General features: G+C 52.3%; 1 protein-coding gene across 1 annotated transcript in view; it reads right to left on the bottom strand.

Moving 5' to 3' along the window:
• LASP1 (LIM and SH3 protein 1) overlaps window positions 1-9,509 on the bottom strand; it is a gene marked incomplete at both ends in the record, with an annotated part of 41,172 nt that extends 31,663 nt beyond the window's left edge. Inside the window, 2 exons of the mRNA XM_080713308.1 lie at window positions 2,819-2,913; window positions 9,441-9,509. Of these exons, the coding sequence (XP_080569434.1) occupies window positions 2,819-2,913; window positions 9,441-9,509 (164 nt within the window). The remainder of the gene's footprint in view (window positions 1-2,818; window positions 2,914-9,440) is intronic.
• Window positions 9,510-16,883: the final 7,374 nt, after the last annotated feature.

Genomic DNA, 16,883 nt, shown 5'->3' with positions numbered 1-16,883 from the left:
GTGCCAGAGGTCAAAGCTCCACTGGGTCTGGCTGAAGCTAGAGAGAAAAGGAGCGGGGTCAACATGCCTCCTGGGCTGGATGCCAGTGGACGGAACTTCTGCCTAACAGTTTGGAAACAGTTTCAGGAAGGAAGGCTTCATTCCCTGCCTCTCCCAGCCCCAGGAATTCCCCATCCCCACTTGCTGCTCGTCTCCCCAGAAGACCGGGAGAAAAGAAAGCTGGATCTTTAGCATGAGGTTGAGAACATAAAGACAAATCTGTTTTCTCCCAACTTCTGGCGCTCACTGAGCCCCAGGCTGCTGGAGCCTTAGGAAAATCATAAAGCACAGGACCCGCCACTCCCTGGGCTCAGTCCAACTTCTGCTGGGAGAATGGAGGTCCCCAAGATGCCTTTAAAGGAGGCTCAAAGTCCAGCAGCCAAGGGGTTAAGGGCCCAGCTTTTCTGAACCTCACCCCACTCCCCCAAAGGAGGGAGGAAGTGGCAGAGAATCAGGGCTTGTGTGAGCCCTTAAGAATGTCAGGAATGTCCCATTTCCCTTGGGGCTGGGAGGGGTGGGTGGGGGTGAGGGGAGCAATGGAAGTCTCTAGAAGAGAGGGGCAGCAGGAGGAGCCCAGTGCAGGGACAGCCCAGAGGTGGCCCTTCCTTTACCCCCCACAACCTGCCCAGTTCCCCTGTCCTTCAGAAAGGTGTACCTTCAGTGGCCTCTTGGACTTGAGATTTTACCAGATATTGGTTTTCCCAGCACCTGGCACAGGTTGGCAGAGAGGAGTAGACAAGCAATAAATGATGAGTGTCCACGCCCCCAAAGAGACCGGCAATGGCCTCAGGAGGGGCCTGGGAGTGTGCTCTGAAGGAGCAGGAGGAGCCGGGGCTAAGTGCCCCACTTCTTTTAGGAGTCCTAAGTTTCCCTTCTCATCCTCAGCGAACTTTGGCTGCAAAGAGCCTCCTGAGTGAGAACTAGAAACCGGGAGTCTCATGCTCCCACGCCTTAAGCATGTCATGAATTATATGTGTTTCTTTTTCCTGTTTAAAAAAAAATCTGGACTGAAATCAGATCCTAAATTTATCTGCACACAGATCTTGCCACCTACTTGAGAGTGACTAGACCTTCCGAAGCTCCCACGCGCCAGGGACTGACATTGAGCTTACACTTGACACTCAGGAGGTCACCTTGACAATGGAGGGCTGCAGCTCGCTCAAACTGTGTGAGATGGAATTGATACCCCGGCTCCCTTAGTGGGGGACAACCAACTCTCAACTCCTGGCAGGCCAGGCTGCAAGACTCCCCACACAAGGAACAGGGACCATGCTAAATACAGAAAAAGGCAGTGTCCATAGGCAACCTCACTAGGCTGGGAAGAGACCTGCCACCCTCTTCTTGCTGCTTCCACTTCTCAAGAAATGAAAACCAGAGAGCCCGGTGTCATAGTGCATACACGCTTGTAAGCCCAGTACTTGGGAGGCTTAGAGAGGAGGATCGCAGGTTCATGGCCAGCCTCAGCAAATTAGTGAGGCTCTCAGCAACTCAGCGAGACCCTGTTTCCAAAGCAAAATAAGGCTGGGGGTATATCTCGGAGGTAGAGGGCCCCTGGGTTGCATCCCCAGTAACACACACACACACACACACACACACACACACACACACGGAAGAAATGAAAACCAGAAGGACTGATGCAGCCAGGGTCCTGAGAATCTTTTAGAAGGGAATCAGGTAAAAGGCGCCCCCAAAGCCTAGTAAGTACCCAGGTGAAAAAAAGAGCCTGTCAATTGCTCAGCTGCTCCAGGGCAGGTTGCTTATTTCTGAAACATCTCTGAATCCCTTTTTATTTTTATTATTATTATTATTATTATATATATTTTTTTTGGTGTGGTACTGGGGGTGAAACCAAGGGGGCCCTCTACCTCTGGGCTCTACTCCCAGACCTATTTTATATTTTATTTGGAAACAGGGTCTAAGTTGCTGAGAGCCTCACTAAGTAGCTGAGGCTGGTATTGAACCTGTGCAATCCAAAGCCTCCCAAGCACGGCAATTACAAGGGTGCGCCACCAAGCCTGGCTCTGAATCTCTTTTTAAAACAAACAAACAAAAAAAGCCAGGCGTGGTGGTGTATAATTTTAATCCCACTACCTGAGAGGCTGAGACAGGAGGATCCTGGTTCATGGTCAGTAAAAATAAGAACCGGGTATGGTGGGACACACTTGTAATTTTAGTACTTGGGAGGCTGACACAGGAGGATTGTGGTTCTCGGACAGCCTCAGCTACTACTTAGTGAGGCCCTTTGCAACTCAGTGAGACCCTGTTTCAAAATAAAGAATAAAAAATTGGGCTGGGAGTGTAGCTCAGAGGTAGAATGCCCCTGGGTTCAATCCACAGTACCACAAACCCCAGCACCACAAATAAATAAATAATCTACTTATTTAGAGGTGAGGTCTTCCTATGCTGTCCAGGCTGGCCTTGAACTCCGGGCTTAAACAATCCTCACACCCCAGCCTCCCAGGTGGCTGGGACAGGATCAGCTAGACCCCTCTCTTACAACAGGGTACAAGGGCAGGCCTGCTTTGCCGCCCAGAGACTGGGTTTGAACTAACCTCTCCCCAGCTGTGCAATCTGCAGGAAGTCCCTTCCCCTCCCCAATGCTCAGTCTTCTCAGCTGCAAAATGGGGATAGTAAGAACCCTGGCACTACCCAGCTGCCATGAGGACACGACCTGATTACCATGCATGAGGCATGGTACGCAGGTGCTGGCAAGGCCGCCTGTGGCTGTCAGAAGGGAATGGAGCGAGGTGCCCGCCCGGCCCGGCCCCGCAGCACTCACGCATTGCAGTAGGGCTTCTTCTCATAGCCCTTGTAGTTCTTCATGTTCAGGGTCATCTTGCAGGTCTCGCAATGGAAGCATGCTTTATGCCAGAACTGGGGGTAGAGGCAGAGGAAGGACATCTATCAGACACCAGGACTTCAGGCAGGGGCACATGGGGGAGCTCCACCCGGGGGAATATTCTAGGCCCATAGCTGTGGGGAAACCATGGTGTCACCACTGGTGAGCAGGGGGCATCTCAGGTCACAGCTCTGGCGGCTGATGACGCTCCCCGCCCTCACCAGACAGCCAGCTGCTGATTGATTCCTCAGGAAGTAGAAGGGCAAGCCCACGATAAAGACAGCAGCCCCAAGACCACTCCTCCTCCAGCTCAGAGCTGGATGCCTCATTGCTTATGCAAAGCCTCATTGCTTATGCAAAGCGGTACTCAGGTTGCTAAGTAGCTGAGCTACACAGGAAGGGGCAGCTCCTCCAGCCTCAGCGCCTGGAGTGGAGGAAGGACCAACCCCAGCACGCGGGACCAGAACCCAGGTTCTCCTGGCTCCCACGCACACACACGTGGCCCCCCAATTCCCTGGTGCACCCCATTTTCTGCCGAACTCCCATCAGAAAGGTGAGGTGAGAGCCCCAGGCTCTAGGCACCCCACCCATGCTCTACCTAAGCCCCTCATGCCTCTGCCACCCAGCTGGATAATGGGTCGGGAGAGTACCCAGGAGCTGGCCTCCCACTGAGGTAGCAGAGCTTTGCTTCAAAGGCTTGGAGGTGCTCACCTCAGAGTAGACATCAAAGCTCCACCCGCTAGCTATATGACCTTGGGTCCTCAGAGCCCATTTCCATTTCTATGGAATGCATATATCTAGCCCAAGGAGGAGGGAAGAGGATTAATGAGAAATCACCAGTAACGCCCTCAGCACCACCTCCCTGGACTCAAAGTTAGGCGCTGGGCAGGGCACAGTAGGGATGAACCTCTCTGAACAAGTGTGTGTATGTGTGGCCTTCGCTCCAAGCTCCAGTATGAGCTGCAGTATGCGTGTGCAAATGAGGGACAGGTAAGGAAGGCTCCAGCAAAGCCCAGGGGCCTGGAACTCAGCCACGAGGACCGATCTAGGGAAGTTGATGGAAGGAGAATCCAATACAACCCATTCCTGACAAATGTTGATGCACATGGCATGGAAGTTCACCAAAAGATGAAGTAGCCCGAGATGAGGGAAGCCCCAGGATCAGCACTGATCCAGAATCCAAGCTGCCTGGGCGCCCAGCTGTCAAAAGAGACACTCCAGACCCTCAAAGGAGAAGCCCTCAGGCCAGGGAGCCTGGGAGACTTTCTAAGGTAAACCAACTACAGCCAAGGAATCTCCCCAGGCAAGGCTTTCCAAAGAGTGTTTCCTAAACTCAGACAGAGGTGGGGCTTCCCAGCCACCTGGAGGAGGGAGTGGAAGAAACTGAGAAGCTGGGATTCAACCGCCAGAGACCCCTAGGGGTAATTCAGGGTGAATCAACCTCTAATGGGATACTTTCCAGATCAAAGAGACCAAAGAGAAATCTAATGGTGGAGTATTAAGTAAAGTGATAGGAGAGACCTCTCTGGGAATCTGGCCAGCTTGGGTCTGCTGGTCAGAGCCAGGCCCCAACCCCAGAGCCCCAGCCCCCACTCCCTCCTCCAGCCACTTCCAGCTTCTAAGGGCATACCACCCCAGCACACACAACCCTCCAGAAAGCCAAAACAGGGTGGTCCCTGCCTCCACAGGCCCCCAAAGTGACAGCCCCGCTCCCTCCCCTGTAATGGGAGGAGTTGGCAGAGTGCCCTGTACTGTCACCACCCAGTCTGCTGGCCTCTGCCTGCTGCCGCACATGCCCCTGCCCGGGCCCCCTCCTCCCCCACCCCCGCGGGGGCCTGCCAGGAAAAACATTCTCGGGAATCCAGACCATGACCCACTTTCGCACACATCCACACACGCAGGGATACGCACTGTCCTAGGCTGGGGGCCTCCAAGGTGGCCTGCTCGCAGGCACAGGGCAAGAGACAGACACCCCTACCCTAGCAAAGAGCCAAGCCCTGAAGAGAGGAGAGCACAATATATATTAGCCAGGCTGGGGGTGCAAGCTCAATACCTGATCTAGAGGTTCCACAAGACCCTCTAGGAGACAAGGGGATGGACCTTGTTCCCACCAGGAGGTCTCCCCCCCCCCATGGATCCCTTGATCCCAGCTAGATACAACAAAATCTGGGGCAACAGAGGGGATCACCTGTCCCTTTAATGGGAACTCAGGAGGGGAGTGATGGAGTCAAGAATGGACTGAGTATCTGCAGGGCACTCACTGAACTCAGTGTTCACATCTGTAAAATGGAGCTAAACCAACTCCCGGGGGCCCTGTAGAGGGCTGAGGGAAGAAATGCAACTGAGGAGGCCTGGCGCCCCTAACGCTGCCTGCCGCGCCCCTCGCTCCCCGGGAAAAGGCTCAGAAAACTCAGGAGTCTTCTTTGAGGAGGCAGGAAATGGCCAGTCACTCAATAACCCCTGTGAGCCAGCCAGGGCGGAGCACCAGGACCCCAAGATGAAAGAAACCCTGTCCTGCCTCCAATCCGTCCAGCCCCACAGTATCCCCGTCTGCCTCCTTGCCACCTCCCAGGTGCCCTGGCCCAGAGCTCCCCTTGTTCTGAGCCTAGGAAGGACTTGATGGAAGCACCCAGGAACCCGGGGAGCAAAGTTCACTTCAAGGCATGCAACTCTGCTCCTGTCCGATGTCCCTAAAGTCCAAGGCACCCTAGTCTCAAAAACCAGACAGCCCCGGGCCAGAGCTCTGGGGCCAGGGAGAAGCCTCTGGGCCAGATCCCAGGTTCCGGCTGTACAGAAAGGCAAGCAGGGGTTGGGGAGTGTGGGAGCCCTGCCCGGAGCCCCTCACCTGGAAGAGGTTTGAGGCAGTACCTGTGCCGGGGCCCTGGAGGGGCGTGTGTGGAGCTTCAGGTCACTGCACCGGCAGCCCGGAACCTTGCTCTTTGTACAGGAGCCACTCCTGGAGTGGAATGACTCAGGATTGGAGTATGAGACCTTCCCTTCCCTTCCTGCTGCCCAGGGTTACAGTTTTTCCCTCCACCAGGGGCAACTCCAGCCCCACCCTGGCCAGGTCACCAGCCTGGCTCAACAGGCCACCTGAGCTGACGCCTTAAAGGCTCAGATCTCCGCTGCACCTCTACAAATTCCAGGTCTTTATTATTATTCCTACTGCCTCAGTCCCTCCACTGGCATCCATCCCACAAGCCCCCAGGCCCAGAGCATTCCTCCAGACTGGAAGAGGGGGAGATCGCCTTTTAATGCCAATGCGATAGTGTAAGTAAAAGTACTTTTTTCCAAACACACTGGCAGAAAAGCTAAGCAGAAGAAACTTCGGGTGTGAATTCTAGCTCTGGTTAAAAGAGGGGGAGGGGTGATCCAGGCGTGGTGGCGCACACTTATAATCCCAGCATTTGGGAGGCTGAGACCGAAGGATCACGGTTCGTGGACAGCCTCAGCTGCTTAGTATGGCCCTCCGCAACTTAGTGAGACCCTGTTTCAAAATAAAGAATAAAAAAATAGGGCAGGGGTTGTAGTTCGGAGGTCGAATGCCCCTGGGTTCCATCCCCAGACCCGCCAAAAAAAAAAAAGAGGATGAACCACATCACCTCTCTGTGGCTCCATTGATGGCGTTAATTTACAGGAGGGGCAGTGGCTGCTTTGTGAGCTGCTGTGTGGACTGAGCCCAGTACACTGCAGGAAGCAGTGGCCATTATGAATGAAGATCACAGGTGATCCTGGGGTATTCTAGGCTTCAGCGAGGGAGCCACCAGGCTGTTGTCCCTTTGGGGTGGGGGGAAAGGGGCACTCAGACAACCAGAGATAGGGAGGCCACCCTAAGGGGGCATTCCACAGGACCTGGCAGAAAACCAACCCACTACCCTTCCTGAGTATCTCCACCTGGTTTCAGGAGCTGGGGGAGCCAGCCAGGGGAGAGAGACATGGCAAGACTACTCACAATGCAGGCCCCACATACAAAGTAGGTGTTTAATAAATATTTGCTGAATGAATGAGCAAATGAGGTCATTGTTTCTCCCCCAGATCTAATCCTAGGAATCCTTCGGGGAAACAAATCTCGACCTCCTTCCTCAAACACGGTCATCAGCAATACGCATTCATCCAGCGTGCAGAGCACACCAGGTACCGCGTGTTGGGGGCAGGGCAGCCTTCAGAGGTGACAAGGCCTTTACCCACCTGTGCCTTTGAGAGATAAGGCTGGGGAGGAGAAAAACTTAACACAAGGATAGCTTGTGCTCTGGCCACGTTGCGGGCCATGTGCCATAGGGGACTGTCATGAACCAGGCCAGCCTGTCGACTCTCCCTTACTGGAGATGGGAAGCCTTGGGAAGTTGGTTAGCAACCATGCCTTTGGGACTGGAAGTGCCACACTCCCAGGTGTAGGCTCAGCATCCTCCAGGCACCAGCTCTCCATTCTCCAAATCCTTACTGCCTGGAGGAAGAGGAGAATAGGCCTGATACCTGGATATCCCAGTCCTCGGGCTGGGGCAGGCAGAGAGAAAGAGAACCAGGTCTTTCCAGGGCCACTTCCTGTAGGAAGAGTTCTAAAAACAGGGAGGAACCACCTACTCCTGCTTCCCAGGGCAAGCCCCTCCTCAATGTCCTCTTGCAGCTAGGGCACAAGAACTGGAGAGGGCACCTTGCAAGATCCCTGCCCCCTCCCTCTGACACACAGCTCCTTAGGTCTTCATAAGGTAAGTGGGGGTGGGGCTGCACAGAAAGGTCCAGAGGGCCCAGCCTAGGCCACGCCCCCTTCCAGACACTGGCCTGAACTGCCCACCTCCAGGGCAATGACGTCATCACACCCATCCATCCAACGTAGGGGGAATGCCAAGGCCCAGGGGGAATGCCAATGCCCGGAGCTGCACGGGGGCAGACCTGGAACTAGCACCAAGCCTGGGCTAGCACTCCACCCCCCTATATTGCCTCCACCTCAGTCAGTAAAAGTGTGAGCTACCTCGTTCCAATTTATCACTGTGGACAAGAAGGGGAGCCCAGAGCACTGCAGGTGCAGGGCCCTAAACTCCCACCACCAGGGAGGGCAAAGGCTCAAAGGGTCAAGGAGTCATTTCTCCATTTAGTAGCTCCAAGCTCCATGGCCAGGCCTCCAGAAGCCAGCACCCTCTCTCCTGCCCCACAATATGGTCTTCCTTCTGGCCAGTCTAGCCTGGGAGGGTTGGTGAAATAGCAGCAAACCCCTAAGTCCCCTTCCTGCAAGAGCAAGTTCAAACCCCACCTCCTCACCCTGGCTCAGGCCCAAAGGACACTGGGGAATTGCCAATCCCAAGAGGGGGAACAAAGTGTCCAATGAACTGTCCTTTCCCAAAGGACACCCGCACCCCTCTTTCATGCTCTCCCACCCCACTCCTGCCAGTTAAGACATAAGGGACGGACACTAGAACCTGGAGCCAGCTTGGGGTGGTGGCTGAAAGCACAGTAAGAAGGGAGTCAAAACAGACACCTCCCCTCCAGACAGGGAGGGGATGCAGGTTTGCCTGTGGGTCTTAGAGCTTACAAGAGCACGGGATCCTACCCCAAATCCTGCTGGAAATACCCCTTTACTCTGCGCTCCCCTCCAAAAGTATAATGGCAACCAGATGAACACGTCCAGCATAAGCGGGGTGGGGGGGAGAGGGCACGCCTAAGGGCCCTAGGGAACAGAGAATTTCCAGAAGGCCACTCTCCCCTCTCCCCCAAACCTCCCGCTTTCTACGGCTTCACCAGAACTCAGCCAACCCCACCCTCCATGGGAGAAACCTGCTTTGAAAAGTTAGCTCTTTGTTCTACAAGCCGGTCTTCAGGCCGAGCACAAATTTCAGGGGATCTCAGCGAAGCGTTCCCCACCCACCCTATCCCAGCACCCCACCCCGCCCGGCTCGGGCTGGGCTGCCCGGTACCGGGAGTTGGCTGGTAATTTGTGGTGGGGGTGGGGAAACTATGGAGGTGATCTGCGGGTCCCTTGACCACCAAACCACCAAGGGGGCCGCAGGTCGTTCAGAAAGAGGGTCTCGCGGGGGGGCTCGGTCCTCACCCGAAGCCCCCTCCACCAGACACGACCCTCACCGCGCGATCGCCCGCGCCGGGGCTCGAGGGCAGGAGCCGGGCCCCGGGCCGGCGGCGGGTTTCGCTGGCCCGGCCGCCGCCCCGCCCCCGCGCCCCCTCCCCCGCGCCCCGCGCTTCCGCCTACTTGGCGCTGGGCGCCGCGGGGAGAGGGAGCGGCCGGCTCCGCACTCCCCGGGCCCCGGGGGGCGGGACTGCACCCCAGCCTTGCTCCCAGGCTCCGCGGGGCCTGGCTTCCCTGCCCCCTCGCGCCCCCAGCCCGGGCACGGAGCCCACCCTTCTCCCGCGGCGGCTGCCACCTCGCCCTGGGTCTTCGGTCTCGGGTCTGGGGTCTGGGGGCCGCCCCTGTCCGCGATACCGCCCGCCCCGCTTCCCTTCTCCCGGGATCGCAGCTTAGGGCGGCGTAGGACCCAGCCCCTCTCCCTCCCCCAGCTCGCAGCGGGGCCCGGGGGTCGCCCAGACGCGCCTCCCGCTCGGTCCCGGAACTCACCTTGTCCAGACAGTTCACCTTCTCCGTGGGGTACACGATCTTGCCGCACCGGGCGCAGTTGGGGTTCATGGCTCCGGGGGAGCTGGGCGGGCCCCGAGCTCGCGCGTCCTCACCCCGGCGGGCTGGCGGGAGGCGGCTGCACGGCGCAGACGGCGGCGGCGGGAGCTGGGAACTGGCCTCCGCCTCCGCCCTCCTTCCCCTAATAAACACAGCGGGGAGGAGGGGCTGCACCGGGGCGGGGACGCGCCTCGGGCGCGCGGAGGTGCGCGCCCCCGACGTGGGGCTGCGCGGGGCGGTCCCGGGCGCGCAGCGGGCTGGGGGACTGCGGCCCCGCGCCCCGGTCCCCGCGGGCCCCCGGCCCGCCGCGCAGCTGGGGCGCCCAGGTTCTGGGGAGCGGGCAGGCCCTCCTCGGCCGTCGAGGTCGGGTTGGAGCCCTCCGGAACGCCCAAGCCGATCACCAGATTCGGGGACTTTCTTTCCTAGGGGTTGGTACCCGGGCGAGCCTGCAGACCCAACGGGAACCCCTCTGTGCCCACCCCCAGTTAGCTCCCTTCCCGCCTACATCCTTTCCAGCATTTGTTGGGCGGAATCTGTCTCTTCCCGCTGGACTCGGCGCCTGGAGCCCCTGGCTGGTTTCTCCTCCCGCTTCTGCGGTAAAGCTTTCCCCAGGTCCCTAGAATCCGGGCACCTTCTGCTTTCAGCTTGACCTCTTTCCGCCTTCATCTTTTCTCGTTATCCTAGCACCCTACTTCCCTAGCAGCTGCAACAGTGTCTTAAGCACCCAAAAGAGCCACCTCCGAGCACGGCACCGGTGCGGGGGTATAGCTCAGTGGTAGAGCATTTGACTGCAGATCAAGAGGTCCCTGGTTCAAATCCGGGTGCCCCCTCGGTGACTTTTCCTCTGCTCCGTAACTAGAGCGATCCATTTTTCATTCGTTGATTCTTATATCTTAATGTTTGGTCGTAGGTTAAAACAAAAGAGAAAATAAAAAGGCTCTTTCTTCCTCCTTTTCCAACTTTAGCAGAAAGCTTTCGGTTTTGCTTTGTGTCCAGCGGACGGAAGAGGGATGGGCACGTGCTCAATCAGGTACAAAAGACGCGCACCCCCAGTACTAACGCAGGAACCGATTTCTGCTGCCGGCGCCGCCAGCGTCAGGTGTGTCAGACAGTTCAAGATGCCGGGTGCAGAGGACAGGATGACTCCCCCAGGTTGGCGTTTGTTTCCGACACCAGGAGGGATGAGTCAAGAGGCGGAAGCCAACACACAGAGCCCTTGGAGGTCTTTGTCATTTTCCCTTTTTATTTATTTATTTTTGTTGTTGTTCAACTTTATTACAAGTGACATGACTTGCTGTGTTCACCTTCCCAGTTGCTCAGGAGTAGAAAGAGTAAAAGCCCTTGGAGAACGTTAAAGCGGGCAATGCACACCTAGCAGCTTGTTTTGTGTGTGTGTGTGTGTGTGTGTGTGTGTGTGTGTGTGTTACTGCGGGTGGAACCCAGAGGCTTTCACCTCCGGGCTATACTCCCAGACCTATTTGTTTTTTATATATTTTATTTTGGAAACAGGGTCTCACTAAATTGCTGAAAGCCTCACTAGGTAGCTGAGGCTGGCTTCGAACCCGTGCGATTCTCCTGTTTCAGCCTCCCAAGCGCGGGGATTACAAGCGTGCGCCACCACGCCCTGCAGCAGCTTGTTTTAATGTACAAAAATAAAGTTCTGTCCCGTTGCAAACCGCTGTAAATGAAAGAAGTGGTTTGCAAGTTTGAGCATGGCACCAGAATTACCCGGAGGACTCGTTAAAACGCTCTCAGACCTGGGCGTGGCGGCACGTGCCTGAAATATCCGTGGTGGGAGGCTGAAACCAGGGGATGGCAGGCTGGAGACCTGTCTCAGCAATTTAGCGAGACCCTGTTTCAACACACAAAACTTTAAGAAGGCTGGGAGTGTGGCCAGGAGGTAGAATACCCCTGGGTTATATCCTCAGTACAAAAAAAAAAATTGTAGGCCTTGAGTGGGGCCCTTCCCTGGAATTAGATTTTTTAACAATTCCCCAGGATATGCTGGTGCCGCTGATTCTGAGACAGACCACGCTCTGGAGAACCACTGGACTGACACTACGAGGCCACGAAGTTTCAGATTCTAAAGATGGGGGCTGATATCTGCTGGCTGCAAGGCTGGCAGTATCACTCTTTGGTTGGAGGAATCTGATAAGGAGGGAAAAGCAAGGGCGTCCCCCTCCACTAGGTTTTGCCCATAAAAAGGAAAAATAAAGGAGACAGGCAGAAGCATGCTGCCTGGGTCAGGGGGCAGCTGTGATATTTTAAACCCGGCATCTGGTTGTGTCATCCCTGGGGACCCCAAGGGAATACTTGGGCACATTTTTCCCGTGGTTCCCATTACAGTGAATGATTAGACTAGACAGATAGAGCTGAGAAGCCTAGGCTGCAGAAATAGCAAACCAATGTTTCTTCCCTTTCCTGGACACCAGCCTTGAATAACCTTGTGCGTTATCAGACCAAAGCCTTGCCTGTGTTCCTATAACCTATCCTATATCTATAGGGTGTGTGTGTGTGTGTGTGTGTGTGTGTGTGTGTGTGTGTGTGTCTGAGAACTGAACCCAGGGGCTTCTACTTCCAAGCTACATCCCCAGCCTATTTTTCAGTTTTTTATTTGTTTGTTTGTTTTGTTTGTGGTACTGGGGATTGTACCAGGGCATTCTATTTCCAAGCTACACCTCCAGCTCTTTTTTTTTTTTTTTTTTTTTTTTTTTTTATCCAGGGACATTCTAACTTCGAGCTATACCTCCAGCCCTATGTTTTATTCTTTATTCTGAAACAGGGTGTCACTAAGTCACAGAGGGCCTCACTAGGTAGCTGAGGCTGTCCGCAAACCACAACCCTCCTGTCTCAGCCTCCCAAATGCTGGGGTAACAAGTGTTCTCCACCACACCTGGCTTTTTTAAATTTTTTGCACTGGGGATTGAACCCAGATGCATTTTACCTCCAAGTTATACCCCAATCCTGATTTAATTCTTACATGAATTGCTGAGACTGGCTTCAAACCTGTGATCCTCTGTCTCAGCCTCTTTGACATGCCTTTAAAAAAAAAAAAAAAAAAAAAAAACCCTAACAAAAGTATTATAAAACTGGGTGTGATGGCGCAATCCCAGTACTTGGGAGGCTGAGACAAGAAAATTGCAGCTTCAAGGCCGGCCTCAGCAACTTAGTGCAACCGTTTCCAAATTAAAAATAAAATAGATCCGGGGGTGTAGCCCAGAGGTAAAAGGCCTCTGAGTTCCATCCCAAGTACCACCACAAAAAAAAAAAAAAAAAAGTGTAATTAACCAGTGAGTTCAATTTATCTATGAAGAATACAGGGGAATTTTGCCCCATAATCGGAGTATAGTGCTATAATGTTCAAACCCACTGCTTTGTTGCTGCTCTTATTTAGGTAACTGGAACACTCCAATGGGGAAAACCAGGAAGGTGGAAGAGACAGGACATCTTCCAAGAGTTTAGAGCTTGAAATCACTGACTGACTTTAGGTTATTCTGAGTTATCCCATGAAAAACGTAAAGGTCAAGTGAGGGGGCACCCGGATTTGAACCGGGGACCTCTTGATCTGCAGTCAAATGCTCTACCACTGAGCTATACCCCCTCTGCTGGTAGAAGGCTGGTAAATTCATTATACATTGAATTGCAAAGGTTTTGTTGAATCTTGCTTATCTATTTAAAATTAACTTCTGGCTTCTCCAAAAGGGATATAAACACCAATTAAAAACTCAAAAAGAGCCGGGTCGGGCGTGGTGGCACACACTTGTAATCCCTGCGCTTGGGAGGCGGAGACAGGAGGATCGCGCAGGTTCAAAACCAGCCGCTTCAGGTTTAGGAGACCCTGTTTCCAAAAAATAAAATAGGTCTGGGAGTGTAGCCCAGAGGTAGAAGGGCTTCCAGGAACCCCAGTACCACCAAAAAAAAAAAAAAAAAAAAAAAAAAAAAAAAAAAAAACTAAAAAAGATACTTCCAAGGCCGGGTGTGGTGGCCCACGCTTGTAATCCCCTTGCTTGGGAGGCAGAGACAGGAAGCAGAGACAGGAGGATCGCGCAGGTTCAAAGCCAGCCTCTCTGGCTTAAGAGACCCTGTTTCCAAATAAAAATATAAAATAAATGGGTCTGGGAGTGTAGCCCGGAGGTAGAAAGGTTTCCAGGAACCCCAGTACCACCAAAAAAAAAAAAAAAAGAGAGAGAGAGAGAGAGAGAAGAGACTTCCACTGAGAGGCCTTCCTACTATACAATCTAATGGCTCCCCTTTTTTTATTGGGCAGAACAGAATTTCAATAGAAAGATGCAAAGGTTGACTTTACAACCTGGAAACAGACAAAGTAAATGCACAAGCAAATAAACAAGGAAATAACCCAGAAGTGATCTAGGAAATCATAAAAAAAAAAAAAAAAAAACAAGCCGGGCGTGGTGGCACATGCTTGTAATCTCAGTACTTGGGAGGCTGAGACTGGAGGATCACAGTTAATCCCAGTATTTGGGAAGCTGAAACAGAAAGATGGTGATTCGCAGATAGCCTCAACGAGTCCTTCTGAAACTTAGTGAGACCATGATTCAAAATAAAGAATAAAGCCGAGCATGGTGACACAGGCTTGTAATCCCAGCATTTGGGAGGCTGAGACAGGAAGATCGCAGTTCTCAGACAGCCTCAGCTACTACTTGGTGAGGCCCTTTGCACCTTAGTGAGACACTGTCTCAAAATCAAGAATAAAATATAGGGCTGGGGGCATAGCTCAGAGGTAGAATGCCCCTGGGTTCCATCCTCAGTACCACACACACACACAAAAAAAAAAAAAATAATAATAATAATAAAAATTGGGCTGGGAGTGTAGCTTGAATGCCCCTGAGTTCCATCCTCAGTACTGCAAAAAATAAAATAAAGTGACAGAATAAATTAGTGAGGGCCACAACAACTTAATGAGACCTTATTTCAAAACAAAAGAATAAAATAGGCCAGGTATGGTGGCACTTGATTTTCAGTTGTACTTATAGAATAAAAAATAGGGCTGGAGGTATGGTTTAGAAGTAGAATGACCCTGGGTTCAATCCCCAGTGCCACCAAAAAAAAAAAAAAAAAAAAAAAAAGTTATATATAAATTATAAAAATATAAAATATATAATAGGGGCAACTGGGAGGCTATTTCAACTTGAACAGTTGTAAAAGACCTTTTCTTTTTCTTTTCTTTTTTTTTTTTTCTTTTCAGTACTGGGGGTGGATCCTGGAGTATTCTACCTCTAAGCTATACCCCAGCCCTATTTTTTAATTCTTTATTTTTTGAAATACGGTCTCACTGACTTGTAAGGGAGGCTGAGGCTGTTCTTAAACCTAAGATCCTCCTTTCTCAGCCTCCCAAGTACTGGGATTACAGGCATGGGCCATAGCGCCCAGCTCCTTAAAAAGACCAAATCAGCTACTAAAAAGGCTCAGAATTAGGGTCAAGGGTAAAAATCATTCCCTGGCATGCTTAATTCCCTGAGTTCAAGCCTTTGAATCCCCCCCCCAAAAAAAGAAAAGGTCTTCTATGGCCCAGGGTTATGGCACACACTTATAGTACCAGCATTTGGGAGGCTAAAACAGGAGGGTCTTGGTTCCTGGCCAGCCTCAGCTACTTAATGAGGCCCTTTGCAACTCAGTGAGACCCTGTTTCAAAATAAAGAATAAAAAATAGGGAGTGTAGCTCAGAGGTAGTATAAAAAAATAGGGAGTTTAGCTCAGAGGTAGAATGCCCCTGGGTTCCATCCCCAGGACCCAAATAAATAAATAAATAAATAAATAAATAAATAAATAAATAAATAAAATAAAAAATAGGGCTGGGGCCGGGTGTGGTGGTGCACACTTGTAATCCCAGCATTCAGGAGGTTAAGACTGTAGGATCGCAGTTCTTAGACAGCCTCAGCTACTTAGTGAGGCCCTTTGTAACTCAGTGAGACCCTGTTTCAAATAAAGAATCGCCGGGGGTGGTGCTAGGGGTTGAATCTCCTCCTCCTTTTTTTTTGTGGTGCTAGGGGTTGAACCCAGGAGCATTTTTCCTCTGGGCTTACCCCCCACCCCAGCCCTGTTTTAGTTTTTATTTAGAAACAGAGTCTCACTAAATTGTGGAAGGCCTCACAAAATTCCTGAGGCTGGCTGTGAATCTGTGATTCCCCCGTCTCGGCCTCACAAATACTGGGGTTACAGGTGTGTGTCTCCCTGCCGGGCTCTGCCTCTTCCCTCTCTGGTCCTGTGGAATTACTTCAGGCTCACCAGGGTACACCAGGATAATCTCCCTGATGGAGGATAGAAGAAATAAGTAGGTAGAAAGGAGACAGACAGGGAGGAAAAGTAAAATGTAACTTTAATATAAGAACCTGGAGCTGAAATGCTTTAGCCTCTAATCCACAAACCAGTTCTCCTTCCCAGGCCCGACTCTCCCAAACTCCTGGGAAACCTGTAGATCCCAGAGTTAACTAAAAGAAACTATAATTGCCCTGTGCTCTGATAACAAGACAGATACGATATTTCAAGAAAACTGTAATTTAGAATACTCTAGCTTATCTGTCAGTCAGCTATGTCATGGTTTCTGGGCTGTTATGGTTTGGGAAACTGTCCCTGGGGACCTTTGTGAGGCTCCCCAAGACTATTCCCATAAAACCGCAGGTTCTTGTCCTGAGCTCAGGATAGATATGCAATAGCCCGGACACCTGCTGAAGATTTAAAGGAGTTTATTAAAAAGAAATACAGCCGGGCGTGGTGGCGCACGCTTGTAATCCCAGCCCTTCGAAGGCTGAGACAGGAGGATCACGCAAGTCCGAAGCCAGCCTCAGCTACTGAGTGAGGCTCTCAGCAACTTAGTGAGACCCTGTTTTCAAATAAAATATAAAGTGGGAAGCCGGGCATGGTGGCACGCTTGTAATCCCCACGCTTGGGAGGCTAAGACAGGAGGATTGCACAGGTTCGAAGCCAGCCTCAGCTACTTAGTGAGGCTTTCAGCAACTTAGTGAGACCCTGTTTCCAAAAAAAAATATATATATAAAGGTCTGGGAGTATAGCCCGGAGGTAGAAAGCCTCTGGGTTCCACCCCCCAGTACCACCAATAAATAAATAAATTAAAAAAATATAAAATAGGTCTGGGAGTGTAGCCCAGAGGTAGAAAGCCCCTGGGCTCCACCTCCAGTACCAAAAAAAAAAAAAAAGATAGAAATACAGAAGATAGTTACAAACTCATGTTATGCAGGTGTAACATGAGGGGGTGCTTCAAATGAAATCACCAAAGATTTCTGGGTAGAGAGTATTTTATAGTCAGTCCTCAACCAGACCCATCCCCTCTAAGGTCCGTTCTTTTGATGTGGGGGGGATTCCTTCTTGCCAGTCTGTCCTGTTTTTAGTACTGACCCACCAAATGTG

This window comes from Muscardinus avellanarius (assembly GCF_963383645.1).
Source record: "Muscardinus avellanarius genome assembly, chromosome: 16".
Classification (NCBI taxonomy): Eukaryota; Metazoa; Chordata; class Mammalia; order Rodentia; family Gliridae; genus Muscardinus; species Muscardinus avellanarius.
This window is presented reverse-complemented; position numbering and strand designations above follow the sequence as displayed.